General features: G+C 43.6%; 1 protein-coding gene across 1 annotated transcript; it reads left to right on the top strand.

Annotated features, from left to right (window-relative positions):
• Positions 1-2,132: 2,132 nt before the first annotated feature.
• On the top strand, positions 2,133-12,168 carry LOC310634866 (ankyrin repeat domain-containing protein 40-like; the record flags this gene model as incomplete). The annotated part of the gene is made up of 5 exons (XM_083353403.1): positions 2,133-2,251; positions 6,016-6,164; positions 7,200-7,706; positions 8,698-8,873; positions 11,799-12,168. The coding sequence occupies 5 exons, from the start codon at positions 2,133-2,135 to the stop codon at positions 11,943-11,945; spliced, it is 1,098 nt and encodes a 365-aa protein (XP_083209529.1). The 3' UTR covers positions 11,946-12,168.
• Positions 12,169-19,558: the final 7,390 nt, after the last annotated feature.

Raw genomic sequence — 19,558 nt, 5'->3', positions numbered from 1 at the left:
CATTAAGCCAGTGGTGGCGAACCTATGGCACGCATGCCAGAGGCGGCACTCAGAGCCCTCTCTGTTGGCACATACGCCACCGCCACCAGCAGCAGGTCCATCAGGCCACCACCACCGCCTGGAGCAGGAGCCCTGCCCAGCACAAAGGAGGCAAAGCGGCTGACTTGAGTAGAGGTAGTAGAGCAGAGGTCACCAACCATTGTTGATTGGTGGACTGGAAGAAAAGGGAGGGGGAAGCATTTTACATGCCTGCATGCAATGAACCGGGCAGCGAGCATGCACATGCTGCAAATGGGGTGGGGCTAGTGCCTGCATAATACTCACTAGCCCTGCTCCATTCTTGCATGGTGCAGTGCCTTGTATCTGCACCCTGTGGTACGGCGATGGCTGTTTTTGTGCCTTGCAGCACGGTGGCCCATTTTTGCGCCCCCAGTTTTTGCATGCCAGAGGCAGCACTCAGCAGCGCCACCCTGCCCCCCCCAAGGCACCACAACGCTGATGCGGCCCTGGCACTCTGCGATAAATAAGTGGGTTTTGGGTTGCGGTTTGGGCACTTGGTCTCTAAAAGGTTTGCCATCACTGCATTAAGCCCTCTCCTGGTTTAATAAGACTTACTCCCAAGTCAACAGAAACTGACTCCTTGAACTAGAAGAGGGATTTATTTGGAAAAAACAAATCAAAGATCACTGCTTAAATGGCATGAAATCAATATGGGTAGCCCTTGACTTACCACTATTCATTTACTGACTGTTCAAAGTTACAATTGCCCTGAAAAAAAGTGACTTATATTTTTTTTTCACTTACAACTTTTGCACCATTCCCATGGTCACGTGATTAAATTCAGACAACTGGCATACATTTATGATAGTTGCAATGTTCTGAAGTCATTTGGTTAACTTTTGCTACCTTCTGACAAGCAAAGTCAAATGGGGAAGCCAGATTTACTTAATAACTGTGTTATTAACTTAAACAACAGCAGTGATTCACTTAACTGTGGCAAGAAAGGTCATAAAATGAGGCAAAACTCACATAACAACTGTTTTGCTTAGCAACAGAAGTTCCTCAACTGTGGTCAAAATCAACCCTACACTATCTGCAGGATTCAAGCAGTTTCAACAGGCTTCCAATGAAGGCCAACACGTAAAAGAGCAGATTTCTCAGTCCTTTTGTTTTTCATATACTACATATAAATACATACAGTGCTTTTTTTGTAAAAGAAAAAGGTGCCGGAACTCACACGTCATACAACCCGCCTTGCCTACCCTACAATGTTCCATCCAAAAAAGGTGCCGGAACTCCGTTCTGAGCATTCTATGAGAAAAAAAGCCCTGAATACATATATACATATACATACATATATGGATCTTTGGTCATTCGGGTTTTTTCCCCGGTAGAATTAAAGGTGTAGGAGCAACGTTTCGACGGAATCCCATTCAAACACCGGCAAAAACCTCACAAAACATACATATATTTATACACACATATGTAACATGCATATTTATATACACCTTCCAGTATATAGACTTTAACAAATTAAACAGAGGGCAAAATTTTAGTTGACTTTTCAACTACCCAATCTTGGATTTTTACGGATGGTGTGCACGCTTGTGGAAATCTCCGAACCAGACACAGACAGACAGACAGACAGAGAAACATTCGCCCTGCGCGTGAAGCTTCAGCGTTTCGCTGGAGCAACCGTCGCCGTTTGCCGTTCGGCTCGGGTTCTACAAGCATTTAGGTCCGCCCCCGAAGGCTTGGTTGCCCTGGAAACGGAGCTTCGATTCCCTCCTCTCGAATTTGCCCTGCGATCTGCCCCCCCCCCTCCCTTCGCGGCCAGTTTCTGCGCTCTGGCCTCGCTGAGTGAATGAAAATTGCTGTGGGTCGACTCCCCCCCCCCTCCCGCGCGCGCGCCGCCTCTCCAGCCGGCGGGAGAGTCTCGCGCGTCCCGGGGTTGGAGCTGAGCGGAGGAGCCAGCTGCGAGGGGGAGCAGCAGTAGCTTCTCCTTTCGCTCCCTCGCTCCGTCTCCGCCTCCGTCTCCCTGCGAGGGGACGCCCGTGGATGGAGCATTTCTGGGCCTGCCGGCGGGCGCGCTAAGAGCTCGGAGGGGAAGGGGGAAAAAAGAGACAGGGAGGATGAGCAGCTACTTGGAGGAGAGGCTCCGGGAAGCTGCTGCCCTAGGCAATCTCGAGGAGGTGCGGATACTGGTCCGAAACGGGGTAGCCGTGAATGCTCAGAATGAGGTCAATGGCTGGTAAGAGGCCCCCCCCCCTCTTCCTTTCTCCCATCTGCCTCCGGGCCGGGTGCCTTCGTTTCTCCAACGGGGGTGGGCTGGGGCAGACGGCTTCACTGCTTCCCTCTCCCCACCTTGCAAGATAATAATAATAATAATAATAATAATAATAATAATAATAATAATAATAATAATAATAATAATAATAATAATAATAATAATTAATAATAATTTTATTTGTATACCGCCCTTCTCCCGAAGGACTCAGGGCGGTGAACAGGGCAAACATATAAAAATACAAAACTACAAATATTAAAAAAGATTAAACAAAGTGCCCAAAACTAACAACAATAAGTTAAAATACACTAAAACATTATTAAAATCCAAAATCCATGTAGCTTCCATGCATGCAGCAACAGCACGCGCCTTTATTCGCCCTTGAACTACAGGTAGTCCTCGACTGACAACAGTTCCTTAGTGACCGTTCAAAGCTACCAGGGCAGTGAAAAAAGGGACTTATGACCAGTTTTCACAGTTACTACCTTTGCAGCATCCCTATGGTCATGTGACAAAAATTCAGATCTTTGGCAGCTGATTTCTATTTATGACCTTTTGCTGTGTCCCAGGATGGGGGGGGGGGAAAGAAGCTGGTTTCACTTAACAACCGGGATACTAATTTAACAACCGCAATGGTTTACTTAACAACTGTGGCTTGAAAGGTCGTAAAATGGGGCAAAATTCACTCAACAAATGTTTCACTTAGCAACAGAAATTTTGGGCTCAATTGTCATAATTCGAGGACTACCTGTATAACGAATTGATGGGAGTGTGGCCTCCTCCAGAACACCCTCACAGCTTCTTTCTTGGCTCACATTCTCTTGGTCTCGCCGACCTTCTCTTAAAATTAGGCGAGACTAATAGAGGTTTTTTTCCCCTTAGACTTAGTTGTTTTAATTATGGTTCCTCACGTGAGGTAGAATGGGGAACAGTCACTTACCTCATTTAGCAATAACGATACACCAACCACAGAATCATCGCCTACACTTTGGGGATAACAATTGGTTTCTGGGATATTAAGCAACAACAAGACTCTTACAAGTTTAATTTAGGGACACCTGGAAGATAATTTGCAGCGAATATCTTACAGGTCATCCTCAACTTAAAAATAGTTCATTTAGTGACCATCCAAAGTTACAACAGCACTGAAAAAAGTGATTTGTGACCGTTTTTCACACAACCATTGTAGCATCCCCATAGTCACATGATCAGAATTCAGACATTTTGCAACAGGCATGTATTTATGATGGTTTCAGTGTTCTGGGATCATGTGATCACATTCTGCCACCTTCTGATAAGCAGAGTCAATGGGGAACCCGGATTCACTTACCCATATTACTAACGTAACAACTGCAGTGATTCACTTAACAAATGTGGCAACAAAGGTCGAAAGATGGGGCAAAATTCACTTAACTGTATTGCTTAGCAACAAAAATTTTGGGCTCAATTATGGCCGTAAGTGGAGGACTACCTGTACAGTGGTTACTCACCCTAATCATACCTATATGGTTGCCACCTATCTCAACTATTAACAATAATGCCATTCTGTCTTATTTAGAGTGCTTTATGGCTCCAATGTGGATCGTTATATGTTATATTCCCCGACAATGCCAAGAGTATATCATACAGAAAGAGTTAGTGCTCAGGTTACAACTACTTTTTTATGACCATTCAAAGTCATGATAGGGCTGAATGAGGGTGCTTAGGAGTGGTTCCTAGTGTTGTGACTATTGCAGCACCCCACATGAACTTGATTCTGGAACTTGACAACTGGCTCAAAATTACAGTGATTACGGGTTTTACCATTTGCAATCTTACCTGCTGTCAGTCAGTGAGGAAGCTGACTGGAAGTCAACATCATCTTACTCCAGCTGCTTTCTGGCATGTCCATCTGTACCCCATAGTACTTGCCCTATGAGGAGTGTCCTTTTGGCACCTGCCCACATTCCATAGCATCCACCTGTGGCTTCTGCCTGCCCATAGCGCTCGTCTACTGGCCTGCTTGCCTGGATTCCTGCCTCTTCCCTCCATTGCTCACCTAACCCATGGGCACTTGCATAGTGTCAGGGCCTGCCAGGATTGCCATCACTAAGTAATATGGTCATGTGACATTACACTAAGTGACAGACATTCTGATTCAAATTGCTTTTGTAATCTGAGGACTGCTTGTTGTCCTTACTTACCAACCACTGTTGGCACCAGTAGCTAAACAACATGGTTATAAAGTGAAATGTAGTGTGACCGTGACTTCTTGCTCCCCCCCCCCCCCGCCATTGACTGATTGTCAGAAGCCGGCTGTGAAGATCACAAATGGCGATTAAGTGATTGCAGGACACTGTGACTGTTGTGAATGCATGCCAGTTCTCAAGCATCCAAATCATGATTATGTCATCATAGGGAGGCTACGGCGGCCACAGTTTGAGGACCAATTGCAAGTTTTCTTTTTCAGAGTTGTCGTAACTTCAGTCACTGAATGAGTGCTCGGTAAGCTACCTGTAGCACAAATACAGAGCACTGATCTAAAGCATTTACAAAAGAATAAGGGATAATATTCTATGATACAGTCTTCTTTCCTGCAAATGATGTGGCATGGTTTGCATCTATGAAATCCTAATAAAATTCATTCACAAGGTAATATGAACGCTGGATAGATTGGACACCCTGCCACCTTTAAGAATCGTGGGAAAATTCAAAATAGATAGCTTTCTTAAACCTCCATACTTCTCCCAATGAAACTGATATTACCTCACAAACTGGGATATAAACTACGGTATGTTGGTCAGAGACCATCAAATTCATTTATTGTCACTTCAGCCAGCTGAGATCTCAGAGACCTTAGTCAGGTTCTACCTAAGCACAAACATTAGAGATTGAACCTTCGCTGTTTATATGTAAATAGTACTACGCAGAACCCGTGACCTCTTGGTTCATCCTTTCACATAATTTCCTTAACTGAGCAACTTGTAACTTTCCCTGCAAGGTTTCCCCAGTGACTTTCTCCCTGCTAGCTTCCCAGGAAGGAAGTTGCAAGTCCCAAGCATGCTGCCACATTCCCGCCATCAGTCATGGTTATGTGATCCTTACTTATTTTCTCCCTGCAAGCTGCTCAGGCTTCCCTATCGACTTGTGGGAAGGTGTCAGGGAACATTGTGCAGCTGTGGCACCAAACAGCAGCAGTGTGGGGCAGTGAAATGGCAAGAATTTTCCAAAATTTCATTCCCACAAGAAGTAATTTGAATAATTTGAATTTGAATTTTATTGAATAATGGATCTCAGCATTCTGTAAGTTAGCCCAGAGGTCCCCAACCTTTTGGGCACCAGGGACTGGTTCCATGGAGAGAGGTTTTTCCGTGGATCGGAGGGTGCGCTGTTTTGTGTGCTGCTTGCATTCCATGGATGGGGCTTTGCTTGTTTGTGTGGACTGGTTGCTGGCATGCCATGGCCCGGTACTGGTCCACGGACTGGGGGTTGGGGACCCCTGAGTTAGCCTATTTGAAGTACCTTGGCCTTATGATGCTCAGTTAAAGGTTAAAGACATGAGAATTTTAGTAATATATAGATAGGAAAAGAATTATTTCTGGTAAGAAAGCCTCTATTATGGCCCTTGGCCCTCGGAGCCAGGCAGAATTCTGTTCATATCCAGAATTGCTGGGACCTGTAGTTTGGTAATATCTGCTGTGTCACAATAATGATAGAAATGCTTGATAATTCACATTTATCTTATATAGGACAAGCTTGCATTGGGCATGCAAGCGTAACCAAACTCATATAGTTAAGTACCTGCTAGACCATGGAGCCAATAAGGGGATTTTTACAAAGAACAGAGACCTGGCAGCCCATCTGACTTCAAAAAAAGAAATCAGAAAACTTCTTGGAGGTATGCTTATTTTTTTAAAAAAATATTCAATGGATTTGTTCTTAAGAGCATAACTCTTACATTGAGGTAACAATGAAGTTCCTAATGGGGTAAGATAAGGAGAAAGAATTTATTTTATTGTTTTATGTTCAAGTAAAAGAGTTTGCTGATGTTATTGTTAAACTTCATTAAGACCCCTGTGATCACTATGATTCTTTTTTTCCCTATGACTATTCCTCTTTTCAGTAAGATAGAAAGGTTGTAGACTAAATTACCAGCCTGGCATGTTTGGCCATTATTATTCCACAGGTGCAACAAAGTACTCCAAACATGCTTTTGACATTTTGTGCAAACTTGGAACTTTAATCTAGATATTACTTTGGAAGTTAACCTACCTTGGAAAGTGCTTTCATTTTTCCATTTATTTTATTTATTTGTACATGGCTCCCTGTCTCACTTCTGTGACTCTGGGTGGAAAACGTTAATTAAAGCCATAATAATCAACCCTTTCCCCTGAAGATAAAAATAACCACAAGAATATTAATACAATGATCAGAGGTTTTCAATGTAACATGCTTCAGTTTTATAATTGGTTCATTTAAAGCCTCAGCACAATGCCAGAGGGAATAACCAAAATATTTCTAAACACCAGCAGAAAAGAGATGATGTTCCATAGGCCAGGCATTGTGACAGTAAAGATCTGCTTCCTGGATTGCATTATATGACATTTTATGTACATTTTGTGCCACTGGACTATTGTATGGTATACATGAGCATATTTCTCTACTTTATCTTCTGCTTCCAAATAAAATATAACTGTGCAAGATTCCTATTCTTAACCATTAGCCACTGTAGTTTCATGTGTGGGTCTGTATTTCTCTTCTACTTAAAACTGTTTGCCTGTTAAATCTGTTTGCTGTTCCTTTGCCGTTAAAAAGTGATTCCCAAAGTTGAGGTATAGTTATTTCTGCTGATTCTGAAATGCATGGGAGTAACTATTCTCATAGGAGAGAATGGTTAAAATATTCTAATTTTTATTTCATTTTCTCCTAATAGCTCCTGAAGTGGAAGGCGGTGATAATCAAGAAGTAAATAACTTAAAGCTGCTGAGTGGTATAGCAAACTGTCTCACCAATGAATCATTTCCAGGGACTTACCATCAAAAAGGGGATGGTGCTGCTCTTATGGGTGCTCCACCCAAAGAAAGTAATTCTGCCACACCTCATTTATCTGCTGGTGAAACTAGCCTTTGTTTATCAACAGTTCAAGCAGAAAACAATGATGTAGCGATTTCTTTGCACAAAGAAACAGAACTCTCTGGGAAACACCTTTGGGTTGAAGAACTCATTTCATCCGTGGTTGCAGAAGCATCCAAAGATACAAAGTCTAGCGTTCAAAGTTCTAGTCCCTCATTTTTTTCATCTGCACATCACAACAGAGATCACTTGACTTCCTGTCCATCTAGACAACATATGACTAACCAAACAAATGGTGCCACAGTGGATGCAGAGTTTGCGTTACAGCCACTGCTTTTCAATAGAACTTTTCCAGGCAATATTGATGGTACTGAAAACCCTTCAAATGATGTTTCTTTATTTTTCTTGACAGGTTGTTTAGGTTTGCTCTTCATCCAATGGGCAAGCACCCATGATAAAGCGGGGGTGGGGGTGGGGTTGGATGGGCACTACCAATAGGAGAGGCAGCAATAAACTCTAGGAGCCCAGGAAGCCTTTGGAGTTAAAGGTAGTCTTTGACTTACAACCACTTATTTAATGACTGTTTGAAGTTACAACAGCACTGACAAAAGTAACTTATGACTATTTTCCACACTTATGACCGTTGCAACATCCCCACAGTTACATGATCAAAATTCAGATACTTGGCAAGTGGCATGTATTTATGATGGTTGCAATGTCGTGAAGTCATGTGGTCACCTTTTGTGACCCTCTGACAAGGAAAATCAATTGTGAAGCCAGATTCAGTTAACAGCCATTTTACTAACATAACTATAGTGATTCACTTAACAACTGTGGAAAGAAAGATCATAAAATGGGACAAAATTCACTCAACTGTCTTGCTTAGTATTTTTATAGAAATTTTGGACTCGATTATGGTTGTAATTCAAGGACTACCTGTATAGGTGGTGAATGCCTTTTTCCTTTGTCCGCAACCTTATTATCCGTTTGCAATAACCACTAGCACTGCATTTTGGTCTTCATTTTCCCATTACATCCTAAGGTAAAAAGTCTGTCTTAAGTCAAGTTTGACCCCCAATGATAGATGTGACCACTTGGCAAGAATACAGCAGTGATTTGCCATTTCCCTGTTTTGGGATGCCACACCCCAGTACCTCCAAATTCCTAATTTAGTCTACAGTTAATTTCTTCTAATAATCCTAATTGTCTGGAACCATGTCTCTCTTCTGTTAATGAAGGACATAGTTTAAAGAAAATTGATTTGGGGATTCCAGAGAATGTATCATTTTTGTTTCTGTTCTTGCTAATGAGCATTTATTTCATGTGAATATATATGTTCCCCCCATATAAATATATAGAATTGGTGCTTAAAGTAAGAGTTCAGAATCCTAAAGAATATGACTTCATTGAAGTTGAACTGGACAGAAAACAACTGAATTACCAGGATCTGCTCAAAGTGTGTTGCTGTGAGCTGGGAATTAATTCTGAACAAGTGGAAAAGATTAGAAAGTTACCTAATACGTTACTGAGAAAGGTAAACACAAAGATTTTCTTTTAAACATACATTTGGTGACATTAGCTGTTAAAAATGACTCACTATCCAAAATAGTACATAAGAGACATGAAACTAGTAGTTATTATTGTAACATACAATTGATATTTTTTATTAATTAGTACAGAAAGAATTAACATCTTACATTTTAACGTGTTGCTTTCTAAAAAGGCTTTAGGATCAGTTCAGAATTCCTCATGCATGCCAACAGCTACTGTGCAAGAACATTCCTTCCCAAGATAATAATACAAGAAACTCTTCAAACAACATCTAGAGATAGAATCTTTTGCTGTATGTGCATGAGCATGTTTGTGAATCAGTGAAAAATATTTTAAATGTTCCATCAACCTCTGCTTTTCAGCATGAAAGCCTTCGAAGTTCTCAGCAGAGAATAATTTACTTTCAGGAAGTGAGCATAAATTGTAGCTTAAAATTAGTGCAATTCACAGAATCATGTAGCACAATTCTGGCTGGAGTGTCAGTCCAGAGACAGGCCAGTTAAGAGTTCCATACCATGGAGAACCTGGATGGTACTTAATTGTGACAGAAGCAAGAGCTGACCATTTAAATGTTGGTTTATATGGGCTTTTAAGATTTAAGCACTTGTTGCAGTTTACTGCCCTGAATACTGTTAGAGCTCCCCCCCCTGCTATTATTGTATGTAAAGTTTTTATAGAGCAGGGGTGTCAAACTGCCAGCCCACGGGCCGGACGCTTCACAAAGAAACCGTGCCTACCCCATTGCTGGCAATGGGGAAAAAGTTCCAATACGTCGCGCGATGCCATGTGACATCGCGAGTTTGACATGTCTGCTATAGAGGATTGAAACATGTAATGAATCAAGTTTTTGATAAGCATTGTACCAAATGCTTCTTGCTGTTGGCCAGCATAATGAGGAGTACAGGTTTATCCCTAATGAGCACCTCAAGAGTGTTCCACCAGTAAGTTGCTAGGAGCATAATCAGCATTTATTTAAAGCAATTGGCTGATCTGTATTAGCAAGGGCCAGGAAAAAAAACATCCATTATTTTTTCATGCCAAAAAAGGGGGGAGGGGGGAAAGGCCTGTGTGCCATCTGCTGTTCACAGACTTTCTATTTGGTATGTACAAGTAGTAGTTGAGGTAAGATTCAGTTAAGGATTCTTGCAAAAACAATCATTTCTGAACAATTGGTTCATTGTTTTTAACATTATGGGTTTAATTAGTAGTTTGAAATTCATGTTGGAAAATATTTTGGTCACAGAGTTCAAAAAGTGTAACTAGCCAAAGTTTGAATCATAGAGTTTAAGATGAGCAAATCCCGTTGGTCTCCGTCTTTGAGATTCTGCCAATGCTCTTCTAATTCTACTATCCCGTGCTCCATCTTCAGTCACACTTCAGCTCTCAGAAAGTGTTAAGTGTAGTACTTTGTAACTATGTAGAGCAGGGGTGTCAAACTGGCAGCCCGCGAAGCAGATGAGTCATGTGCAGGCCACGCACACCCTGGTTCCACAAAGGCAAAAAAACCCGTGGTGATACATTGTGTGATGCAATCAAGTTTTGACACCCGTGATGTAGAGCTTTGTAACTATAGGGGATGGAAAATCAAACTGCCTAAACAGAAACTGCTAGGCTTGTTTCAGCAGAGTGAAATGTGGGGAGCTGGTCTGCCTCTCCCCCTACCCTTATTATATCTCTGATCAGGAAAAGGACCTTTGCACCAGGATAATGTAGATTATTTGTCTGATCTTACAATGCCCTTAGCCCTTTTTCCTGTTGAAGCACTGTGGCAAAGTTTGACCTCCTCCTTAATCTACTGACAGGTCTGCAACCTTCTTATATCTACAGGATTGCATCGGTTTATATATATAAGGATACCCAAAATAAAATTGGGTGGCTCACGTCTTATATAATATGTATACCTAAATATTTTTGGTTACTTTTTATACTTAACTTAGTTAACTCATGCCATAAGCCAAGGAGCTAAACTATCGTTTTGTAAGATTTTATCTTCTCTTCCAAGGATTTGCAGACTCAATAAAAGTAAGAGTTGTATGCAAGCAAACTTCTCAAATAGGATTTCTTAATTCCTTATTTAAATGATACTAATAATTGGCTATGTTTCTGCATTGAGCTGATTTGCTTAAGCAGCATTGACTCAATTATCCAGGTTCATCTAGTATTGCAGTTAATAACTTACGAGTTGCCTGCATATTACCCTTCCCAAACCTGAAACTTACTATGAAACAAATCCGTTGAGATTTTTATGTGAAAATGCTCAAATGCTATAAAGATTTGAGATTTTCACAAAATTTGCTACCAGAGAACAGAAAGGTTGCCAAAATCTACATTTTTGGTCTCTGAATCAGAACCAAGTTCCTAGATGCTAAACTCAAAACTGAGCAAACTGCATAATTTATCAGTGCAGTGTGTGTCTTCAGTACTTCAGTAGTTTATATAAAAGGTAGCACATATAACTCTAGCCTTTAATGTTCCACTTCTAACAAAAAACTTACATTGGTTGACAAGGTGTAAACAAGCAATGACAAGTCTAGACAGATCCAGTGCTCTCAGAATAGCTGTGGTAACTGGGATATTCCATTGAGCTTAAGTACATTCAGATGAGAGCATTTTGCATCCCTCTGTAGACCTCCACACTAAACATATAATGGTTCCAAGGACGTGATGGGAAGGGGCTTCATAAAAGCTCTTTGGGTTTAGTCTGCAGTATGGATTAGTATAATAAATATGGAATGCTTGAACAGTTCCTGAAGCTTAAAAGAATTTTTTTCATTAACTAAAATTCTTAAGGTAGTATTAAAGTAATCCATCATCTTAATGCAGTCTCTATTACCTGTTTTATTATTAGGTTTCACAGTTTGAAACTGCTTTAATTATTTTAAAAATACCATTTCCTTTCTCCTCCAAGGATGAAGATGTGGCCAGGCTTCAGAATTTTCAAGAGCTGGAGTTAGTTTTAGCAAGAAGCATCACATCTTCTCAGAGAAATGCTACAGTAACAACTCTGGTAGAAAAAACTTGCTACAACATCAAAGCAGCCAACCTTACATATTGAAGTTTAGGATTTACAGGAAGGATAGTGAATATTCTATTTTAAGCTATTATTAAAGCTAGTTTAAAGTTTCATATCTTTTCAGTTGATGCAATTCTTTGTGTTGTACTTAATATTGTTGGAGTTGCCACCAAATTCCTAATCAGTGTAAGCACACCAGAAGTCTTATGTGTAATCTGTCCTAACTACTTCCCCATGTACAAACAAAAAAATCTTCCTTTATAATTAAAATCAGTTATTTAGCAGGTTCTTGTTCCCTTAGTCCAGGGGTGTCAAACTCAATTTCATTGAGGGCCGCATCAGCATTGCGGTTGCCCTCAGGGGGCCGGGTGGGTATGGCCAGGGTGGCCGTGGCCTACTGGGTGGGCGTGGCTAGAGTGCATATGGCCTACTGGGTGGGCATGGCCAGCTCTACATCGTTCTCATCAAGGGTGCCTATGGGGGCCTGGGCAGGAGTGGGACAGATCTGAGGGTCTCTGGCAGAAGGAGGGTCTCTGGGCCAGGGCCAAGGCAGTGGGGGCCGTTCCCTCACTGTTTCCATGATGGCTTCGCGGTCCACATGAAACCACTTCACGGGCCGGATCTGGCCCCCGGGCCCGGGTCTTGTGTTTGACATGTCTGTGTTAGTCAATTACTCTGATCCTGTTGACATAAATTGAATCCATTATATAGTAGTACCCCAGTAGTCATCATTACTTGGTTCTGGGTGGTGCGACGAATACTAAAAACAAGTATCAAACAAATCATATGACTAATGTGGCATCATTTGTTTCGGGTGGAAAGGGTAGAGAGTCGCAAGGCAGCCAACACCAACACGTTCTAGCTTGTGCATCCAAAACCAAACATACGAGTACTGGGGCAAAATTTTCACATCAAAATGTGTTGAGAACCAAATTCCATGAGTTTCAAAGCAGTCAAGTACCGAGGTATGAATATACCCAGGAAAAGATCCATAGAAAATATATGTGTTCTTGCCATTATTGATCCTTTTTATTAACAATATTCTATAGCAGGCATGTCCAAAGTCCGGCCCGCGGGCCATTTGCGGCCCGCGGGGCAGATTAATATGGCCCTCGGACAGCTCTACCGAGAACAGGGTGGAGGACGCCGAGAGCACGAACTGGACGCAGTTGTAGCAGCGAGTCCTCCCAGGCCGGCCCCGCGCCTGCGCTGCTCGTCTTCCAGGTTTGGGCAGGAAGCCCTCCCGCCCAAACCTGGAAGACGAGCAGCGCAGGTGCGGGGCCGGCCTGGGAGGACTCGCTGCTACAACTGCATCCAGTTCGTGCTCTCGGCATCCTCCACCCTGTTCTCGGTAGGTATGCCACTTCCCTGGACGCGCTAGCCGGCCGGCAAGCAGAGTGGAGCGGGCGCCCCGAGCGAACTCTGCTCGGCAACAGCGCTGCCCGGCCGGCCGCTCCCTCGGCGCTCTTCACTCACCGGTCCGCGGCCGCCTTGCCCTGAGCGCGCGCTCGCTCGCTGCCGGCAAGCAGAGTGGAGCGGGCGCCCCGGGCGAGCTCCGCTCGGCAACAGCGCTGCCCGGCCGGCCGCTCCCTCGGCGCTCTTCACTCACCGTTCTGCGGCCGCCTTGCCCTGAGCGCGCGCTCACTCGCCGCCGGCAAGCAGAGTGGAGCGGGTGCCCCAGGCGAGCTCCGCTTGGCAACAGCGCTGCCCGGCCGGCCGCTCCCTCGGCGCTCTTCACTCACCGTTCCGCGGCCGCCTTGCCCTGAGCGCGCGCTCGCTTGCCGCCGGCAAGCAGAGTGGAGCGGGCGCCCCGGGAGTAGTTAGGAAGGAGTGGGTTCTGAAGGGGAAAAAATAGTGAATCCTTTGGGCCTGTTTACCAACTGGCTCTGTGATTAGATAATGAGAATTTTCACTGTTTTAAGTGAAACTCCTTTTTAAGGAGGAGGAGGAGGCAGGTTTGCCTGGAAAAGCAGAAGTTCAGAAAACATATCTGTTTACAGAAGCTAGATGTTAGCGGAGGAAGCCCAGCCTGGAAAAGATAAAAATTGAGTCTACTCTGTTTTAGAGACATGGTCTTTTGAAGTGATAATTTTCTCTTCCAGGTTCTCATTTCCAGAGTTGGGGGAAAATGCAGTTAAAACACTTCACTTCAGTTGCATTTTAATTTATTTGCATTGAATATAATTTGGGTTGGTGTGAAAGCAAATGTTGGGACTGAAGCCTGAGGAAGTAAAATAGACGGCACTCCTGGGAATTTGTCAGAAGCAAAAGGGAAGAACTGGAGAAAGTTAAAGATTGCCCATATTTTAATAGAAATGCCTTTGTGACTTGTTGACGGCATTAACATCAAAACAAGCCACAAAATAGTGCCTCTTACACTAATATACCCTACCAAAATGGCAGTGAAACATTAAGCCAACGTGTCTTAAAATGACAGTCTGTCAACTGATTTAACTTGATGTAGCAAATTAGACTTTCCTATCTTGATTAAATAATTTTACCAGTTTACCAGTCCGCGGCCGCCTTGCCCTGAGCGCACGCTCGCTCGCTGCCTCCGCTTCCCGCACTTTTTCCTGGCTGGCCGAACCGCCACGCTCCTCCCCCTGCCCCGGGCTTGGCTGCACCGCCGCGCCAAGCCCGGGGCGGAGCGTGGCGGTTCAGCCAGCCAGGAAAACGTGCGGGAAGCGGAGGCAGCGAGCGAGCGCTCAGGGCGAGGCGGCCGTGGACCGGTGAGGGAAGAGCGCCGAGGGAGCGGCCGGCCACACGAGGCAGGGCGGTGAGAGGGCCCGGGAAAAAGGGCCTGCCACACGAGGGAGGGCGGTGAGAGGGTTAGGGAAAAAGGGCCTGCCACACAAGGGAGGGTGGTGAGAGGGTTAGGGAAAAAGGGCCTGCCACACGAGGGAGGGCAGTGACAGGGTTAGCCTCCGCTTCCCGCACCTTTTCCTGGCTGGCCAAACCGCCACGCTCCTCCCCCCACCCCGGGCTTGGCGCGGCGTCTTAGCCGGTGCAGCGAGGCTGACGGTGCGCGCCTGGCCTGGCCGAGCGGGAGAAGGGCCTGGCAGGCGGAGTCTCTGAGCTGGTGGCAGGAAGACCCCAACGGCCTTCCCGCCCCCGGAGACGCCCCGGTGGCCAGGGAAAAAGGGCCTGCCGCGCCCTCGGATTCTCTCTGCGCTGCGAGCACCGCTCGGTTGCCAGGCGGGCTCCGAGTGGCAATTTTCTTGTCCGCTGCGGAAAGGGCTCGGCTTGAATTCTTCCCGGATGTTTCTGGTTGGTCCCCTCTCAAGTGCTAACCAGGAATGCAGGTGAAGCCCTTGGTATGTGGCAGCCGAGAAAATTGCCTTTCAGAGCCCCTTTGTGCAATGGTTCTTTTGTCAGCCAGAAACAATTGGTTGTGACCATCTACCTGGGCACCCTCTACCCTTCAGCAGCCTCAAGGCCAGGCAAGGGGTGGGCGTGCGGCGCTGGTTCTGACAGTTGATCTTAATGTTATAAAATGAAAAGTATGCCATTTGCAATTAACTTGGCATAAAATAATTCATTTGCATTTAATTGCAATTGTTCAAAGAATGTTTGGAAAAATGTTCGGCCCTCCACCATGTTCACTTCATCCAATCTGGCCCTCTTTGAAAAAAGTTTGGACACCCCTGGTCTATAGTGTTAAAAATAATTCTAGCCCATCTTTCAACCAACTCTGGGTAAGTCCAAATCAAAAGTTAACTTATAAAAATGTAAAAATTATAAAACTGTTAAAACATGAGAAGAAAAAACTGGCACCAGCCCATCATGCAGATCAGCACTGGCCCTTCATCATGGGCCTTCCTTGCAATAGTCCTTGCTTTATGGAATATCCTCCCCTTGGAGATTAGAATGGCCCCAGCCCTGTTAGCCTTTAGTAAAGCTCTAAAAACCTGGCAGTGTCCTTGAACCTAGGGTTCTGAATGTCCTAAGGTCCCTGTTTTCTGGCTTTATTGGCCAAATATTTTGGCTATTTTATTTTGGATGTTTATTGTTTTAAAATGTTTTAATTGTACTGTGTGTATATGTACACACACACAAATATATTTGGACTAATGAGGCATCAAGCTAGAAAGTAGGCAGTCCCACTTTAGCCATGAAAGCCAGGTGGGTGACCTTGGCCAGTCACTCACTCTCAGCCCAACCCATCTCAGGGTGGTGGTTGTAAAGGAAAAAGGAGGAAAATGTGTTGTATTTGCTGCCTTATTTGTAAAAATTGAGCAATTGAGATGGGTGGCTATAGAAATAGAATAAATCAATCATCTAATCTCCCAACTTGCCAAACCTCATGGGGCAAGGTGTTCCATAGGGCAGGAACTGCCATGGAAAAGTCATGCTTCCTATTCCTTCTCAGATGACAATACTTGGGAAAAGGGATTAAGCGTGCCTACCCTATCTATCTGGTAACTCAGACAAATGATTCCACAGGTAGCCTGGCCCTGGGCCATATAGGCTTTAAAGGTGATGACTAGCACCTTGAATTGCATCCAGAATGAAGTTGGAACCAGTGCAGTTTGTACAATAGGCGTTACATTGACAAAACTCAGGGCCCCTATTACTCTATGCATTGCTGCATTCTGTTTCTGGGTGGTCTTGAAGGGTATAGAATGTAATCCAGATGGAAGGTGACCAAGGCAGAGTCAAAGATGAAGAATCATCTGGTCCAGGAGGTGCCAAAAACCCAACCCCACCCAACTTGCCAGGGATGAGCCAAAGCCAGTTCCTCCAGACGCAGACCCTTACAGCCTTCAGGCACTCAGCCACCATTGCAACTGCATCACTTATTTGGCTAGGGGTGGAAATATGTAATTATCATCAGCATACCAATGGTACATAATACATACCAATAGATGAATACTAAAAAGGATCAAGAGGACCGAGCACTCAGGCACCTCACTGCAGGTGAGGAAGAAGAAACACTGTAAACCATTGTGTCCTACTGCCAACCCCTCAAAGCCAGTCCAAATGAACATTATTGTCAATGGTACCAAAAGCCAGAAAGGTTACACTGCTACCTCCATTTCAAGCCCTCCAAAGGTCATCAACAAGTGTGACCAATATGGTTTCAGAGTTGTGCCCTAGTCCGAATCCAGACTGAAAAGGGTCCAGATAATCCACTTCATCCAGGGCCCTCTGTAGCTACCTGCTAATATCCTTCAGTAAACTTTTGTATAAAGGGAAGATTGGAGACTAGATGAAGGTTATCTAATACTGTGGGTTCCAAAGATGGCCACAAGGGGACCACTGTCTCCTTCAGGGCAGGCAGTACCATCCCCTCCTGCACAGGCATTAATCACTGCTTGGATCCAACTATGTTACTTTCTGGGAGGTCTTAACCAGCCAGGAGGGGCATGGATTGTGAACACAAATGGCCGGAATCACAGCTCCAAGGACCGTGTCCCCTTCCTCAAGAGCAATTAGCTCAAACTTTTCCCAGATAACAAGGCTCAAATATGTCTTTGTCACTTCCAAGGGGTTTGCTCAGCCAGAGTATGAGCAAACTCAAGTGACTTTATCTGATATAGATATTAAGATTATTCCTCACAATGACCCTGCAAGGGTTCCCCTGCTTACTCCTTACCCAGGAGGAACCTGGTTACCTGAAACAGGACTACCACCGGGGTCCCTGCAGATGCAATAAGGGTGGGGAAGTAATTTAACACTTAATTTTAATTTAAAATATTAATTTAATTAATTTGAATTTGAACTTAAATGACTAAGTGAATAACAAAAGAGAAAACGTAGTGGAGAAATCCTTAGTTTTGTTTAATTACTCTTCCTTAGAAATTCAGATATTACTTCTTTTCTTCAATAGTTGCTGAAAAATTAAAATCTTTTCCATTTTCCATTCCATAATAAAGTTGACTATTTCAAATGTTAAACTTTCATTTTAATATTGGGCTGATTGTATGGAATTTATTTATAATTGCAGCCTTGGTTCCAAAGCAGCCAACTGCTGTTCACCTGTTGTGCCTTTGCTACCAGCCAACTGGACACAGGGGCCAGAGGGAAGTGGGAAAGGAGGGATACACCCCTTAACTTTCCCTGTGTCATACAACCTACAGGTTTCTGGGAATGTACTGGCATGTATTCACAAAGCCCCTAACAACTTAGAACCTAGATTATGAATATTGCCTTCCTCCAACTTGGGTATTAAGATTAGTTAGAGAAACCCCTCATGGTCCACTAGTGGTTGTTCTGTTTAGTTAAGAAAAAAGAACCTTTACAGTCAGGCATTTGTAAACTAAGGACTATTCTAGAACTAAAGTGTGTATAATACTGAGGGATCCTTAGTGCTTGTTTTGTTGCAGTTTTTTCAATGGAACTGCATCTACATGGAGGGAAATGTGTAGTGGGGTGCCCCAGGGCTCTGTTCTGGGTCCAGTGCTCTTCAACATCTTCATCAATGATTTGGATGAAGGGATAGATCATAATCATAATAGTAAAGTTCAAAGGGACCTTAGATGGGGAACTCATCAAATTTACAGATGACACCAAGCTGGCAGGAATAGCCAATACTCCAGAAGATAGGCTTAAGATACAGAAGGATCTTGACAGACTTGAACACTGGGCGCTATATAACAAAATGAAATTCAATGGTGAAAAAGGTAAGGTTCTACATTTAGGCAAGAAAAATCAAATGCACAGGTATAGTATAGGTGGTACCTTGGTCAATAGTAGCAACTGTGAGAGGGATCTTGGGAGTCCTAGTGGACAATCACTTAAATATGAGCCAGCAGTGTGCTGCAGCTGCCAAAAAAGCCAACACAGTGCTAGGCTGCATTAACAGAGTGATAAAATCAATATCATGTGAAGTGTTAATACAACTTTATAATGCCTTGGTAAGGCTACACTTGGAATACTGCATCCAGTTTTGGTCACCACAAAATAAAATAGATGTTGAGGCTCTAGAAAGAGTAGAGAGAAGAGCAACAAAGATGATTAGGGGACTGGAGGCTAAAACTTACGAGGAACGGTTGCTGGAATTGGCTATGTCTAGTTTAATGAAAAGAAGGACTAGGGGTGCCATGATAGCTGTGTTCCAGTATCTCAGGGGTTGCCACAAAGAAGAGGGAGTCAAGCTATTCTCCAAAGCACCTGAAGGCAGGACAAGAAGCAACAGATGGAAACTAACCAAAGAGAGAAGCAATCTACTGTAGAACTAAGGAGAAATTCCCTGACAACCTGCCTCCAGAAGTTGTAAATGCTCCAACACTGGAAGTTTTTAAGAGGAGACTGGACAGACATTTGTCTGAGCAGGGGGCTGGACTAGAAGACCTCCAGGTCCCTTCCAATTCTACTATTATTATTATTATCATCATTATCGTCATCACTGATGATGTTACCTGGGTAATGAAATGTCTGCGAGGACCCCATATCTCAACCCTGAGCTACAAATATTCTTCTTTATTGGTATATAATTTTGCTTTTCTATTTTTTAATTAATGACTGTTAATTGTAATTTTTTGTTGATAAAGAGGGATGGTTTTATGTAAGATCTTAAAAAAATATTCCACTGAATAGTTCTAAGAAAATTCCTAAATTCTCCTAATCAGAGGATAGGGAATAGAGAAGAATGAGCTAGAACACACTTATATGGAAAGAAGTCTATTTAATATTAAACACTCAATGACAATCAA

Source organism: Vipera ursinii (genome assembly GCF_947247035.1).
Source record: "Vipera ursinii genome assembly, chromosome: 2".
In the NCBI taxonomy this organism is placed as follows: Eukaryota; Metazoa; Chordata; class Lepidosauria; order Squamata; family Viperidae; genus Vipera; species Vipera ursinii.
This window is presented reverse-complemented; position numbering and strand designations above follow the sequence as displayed.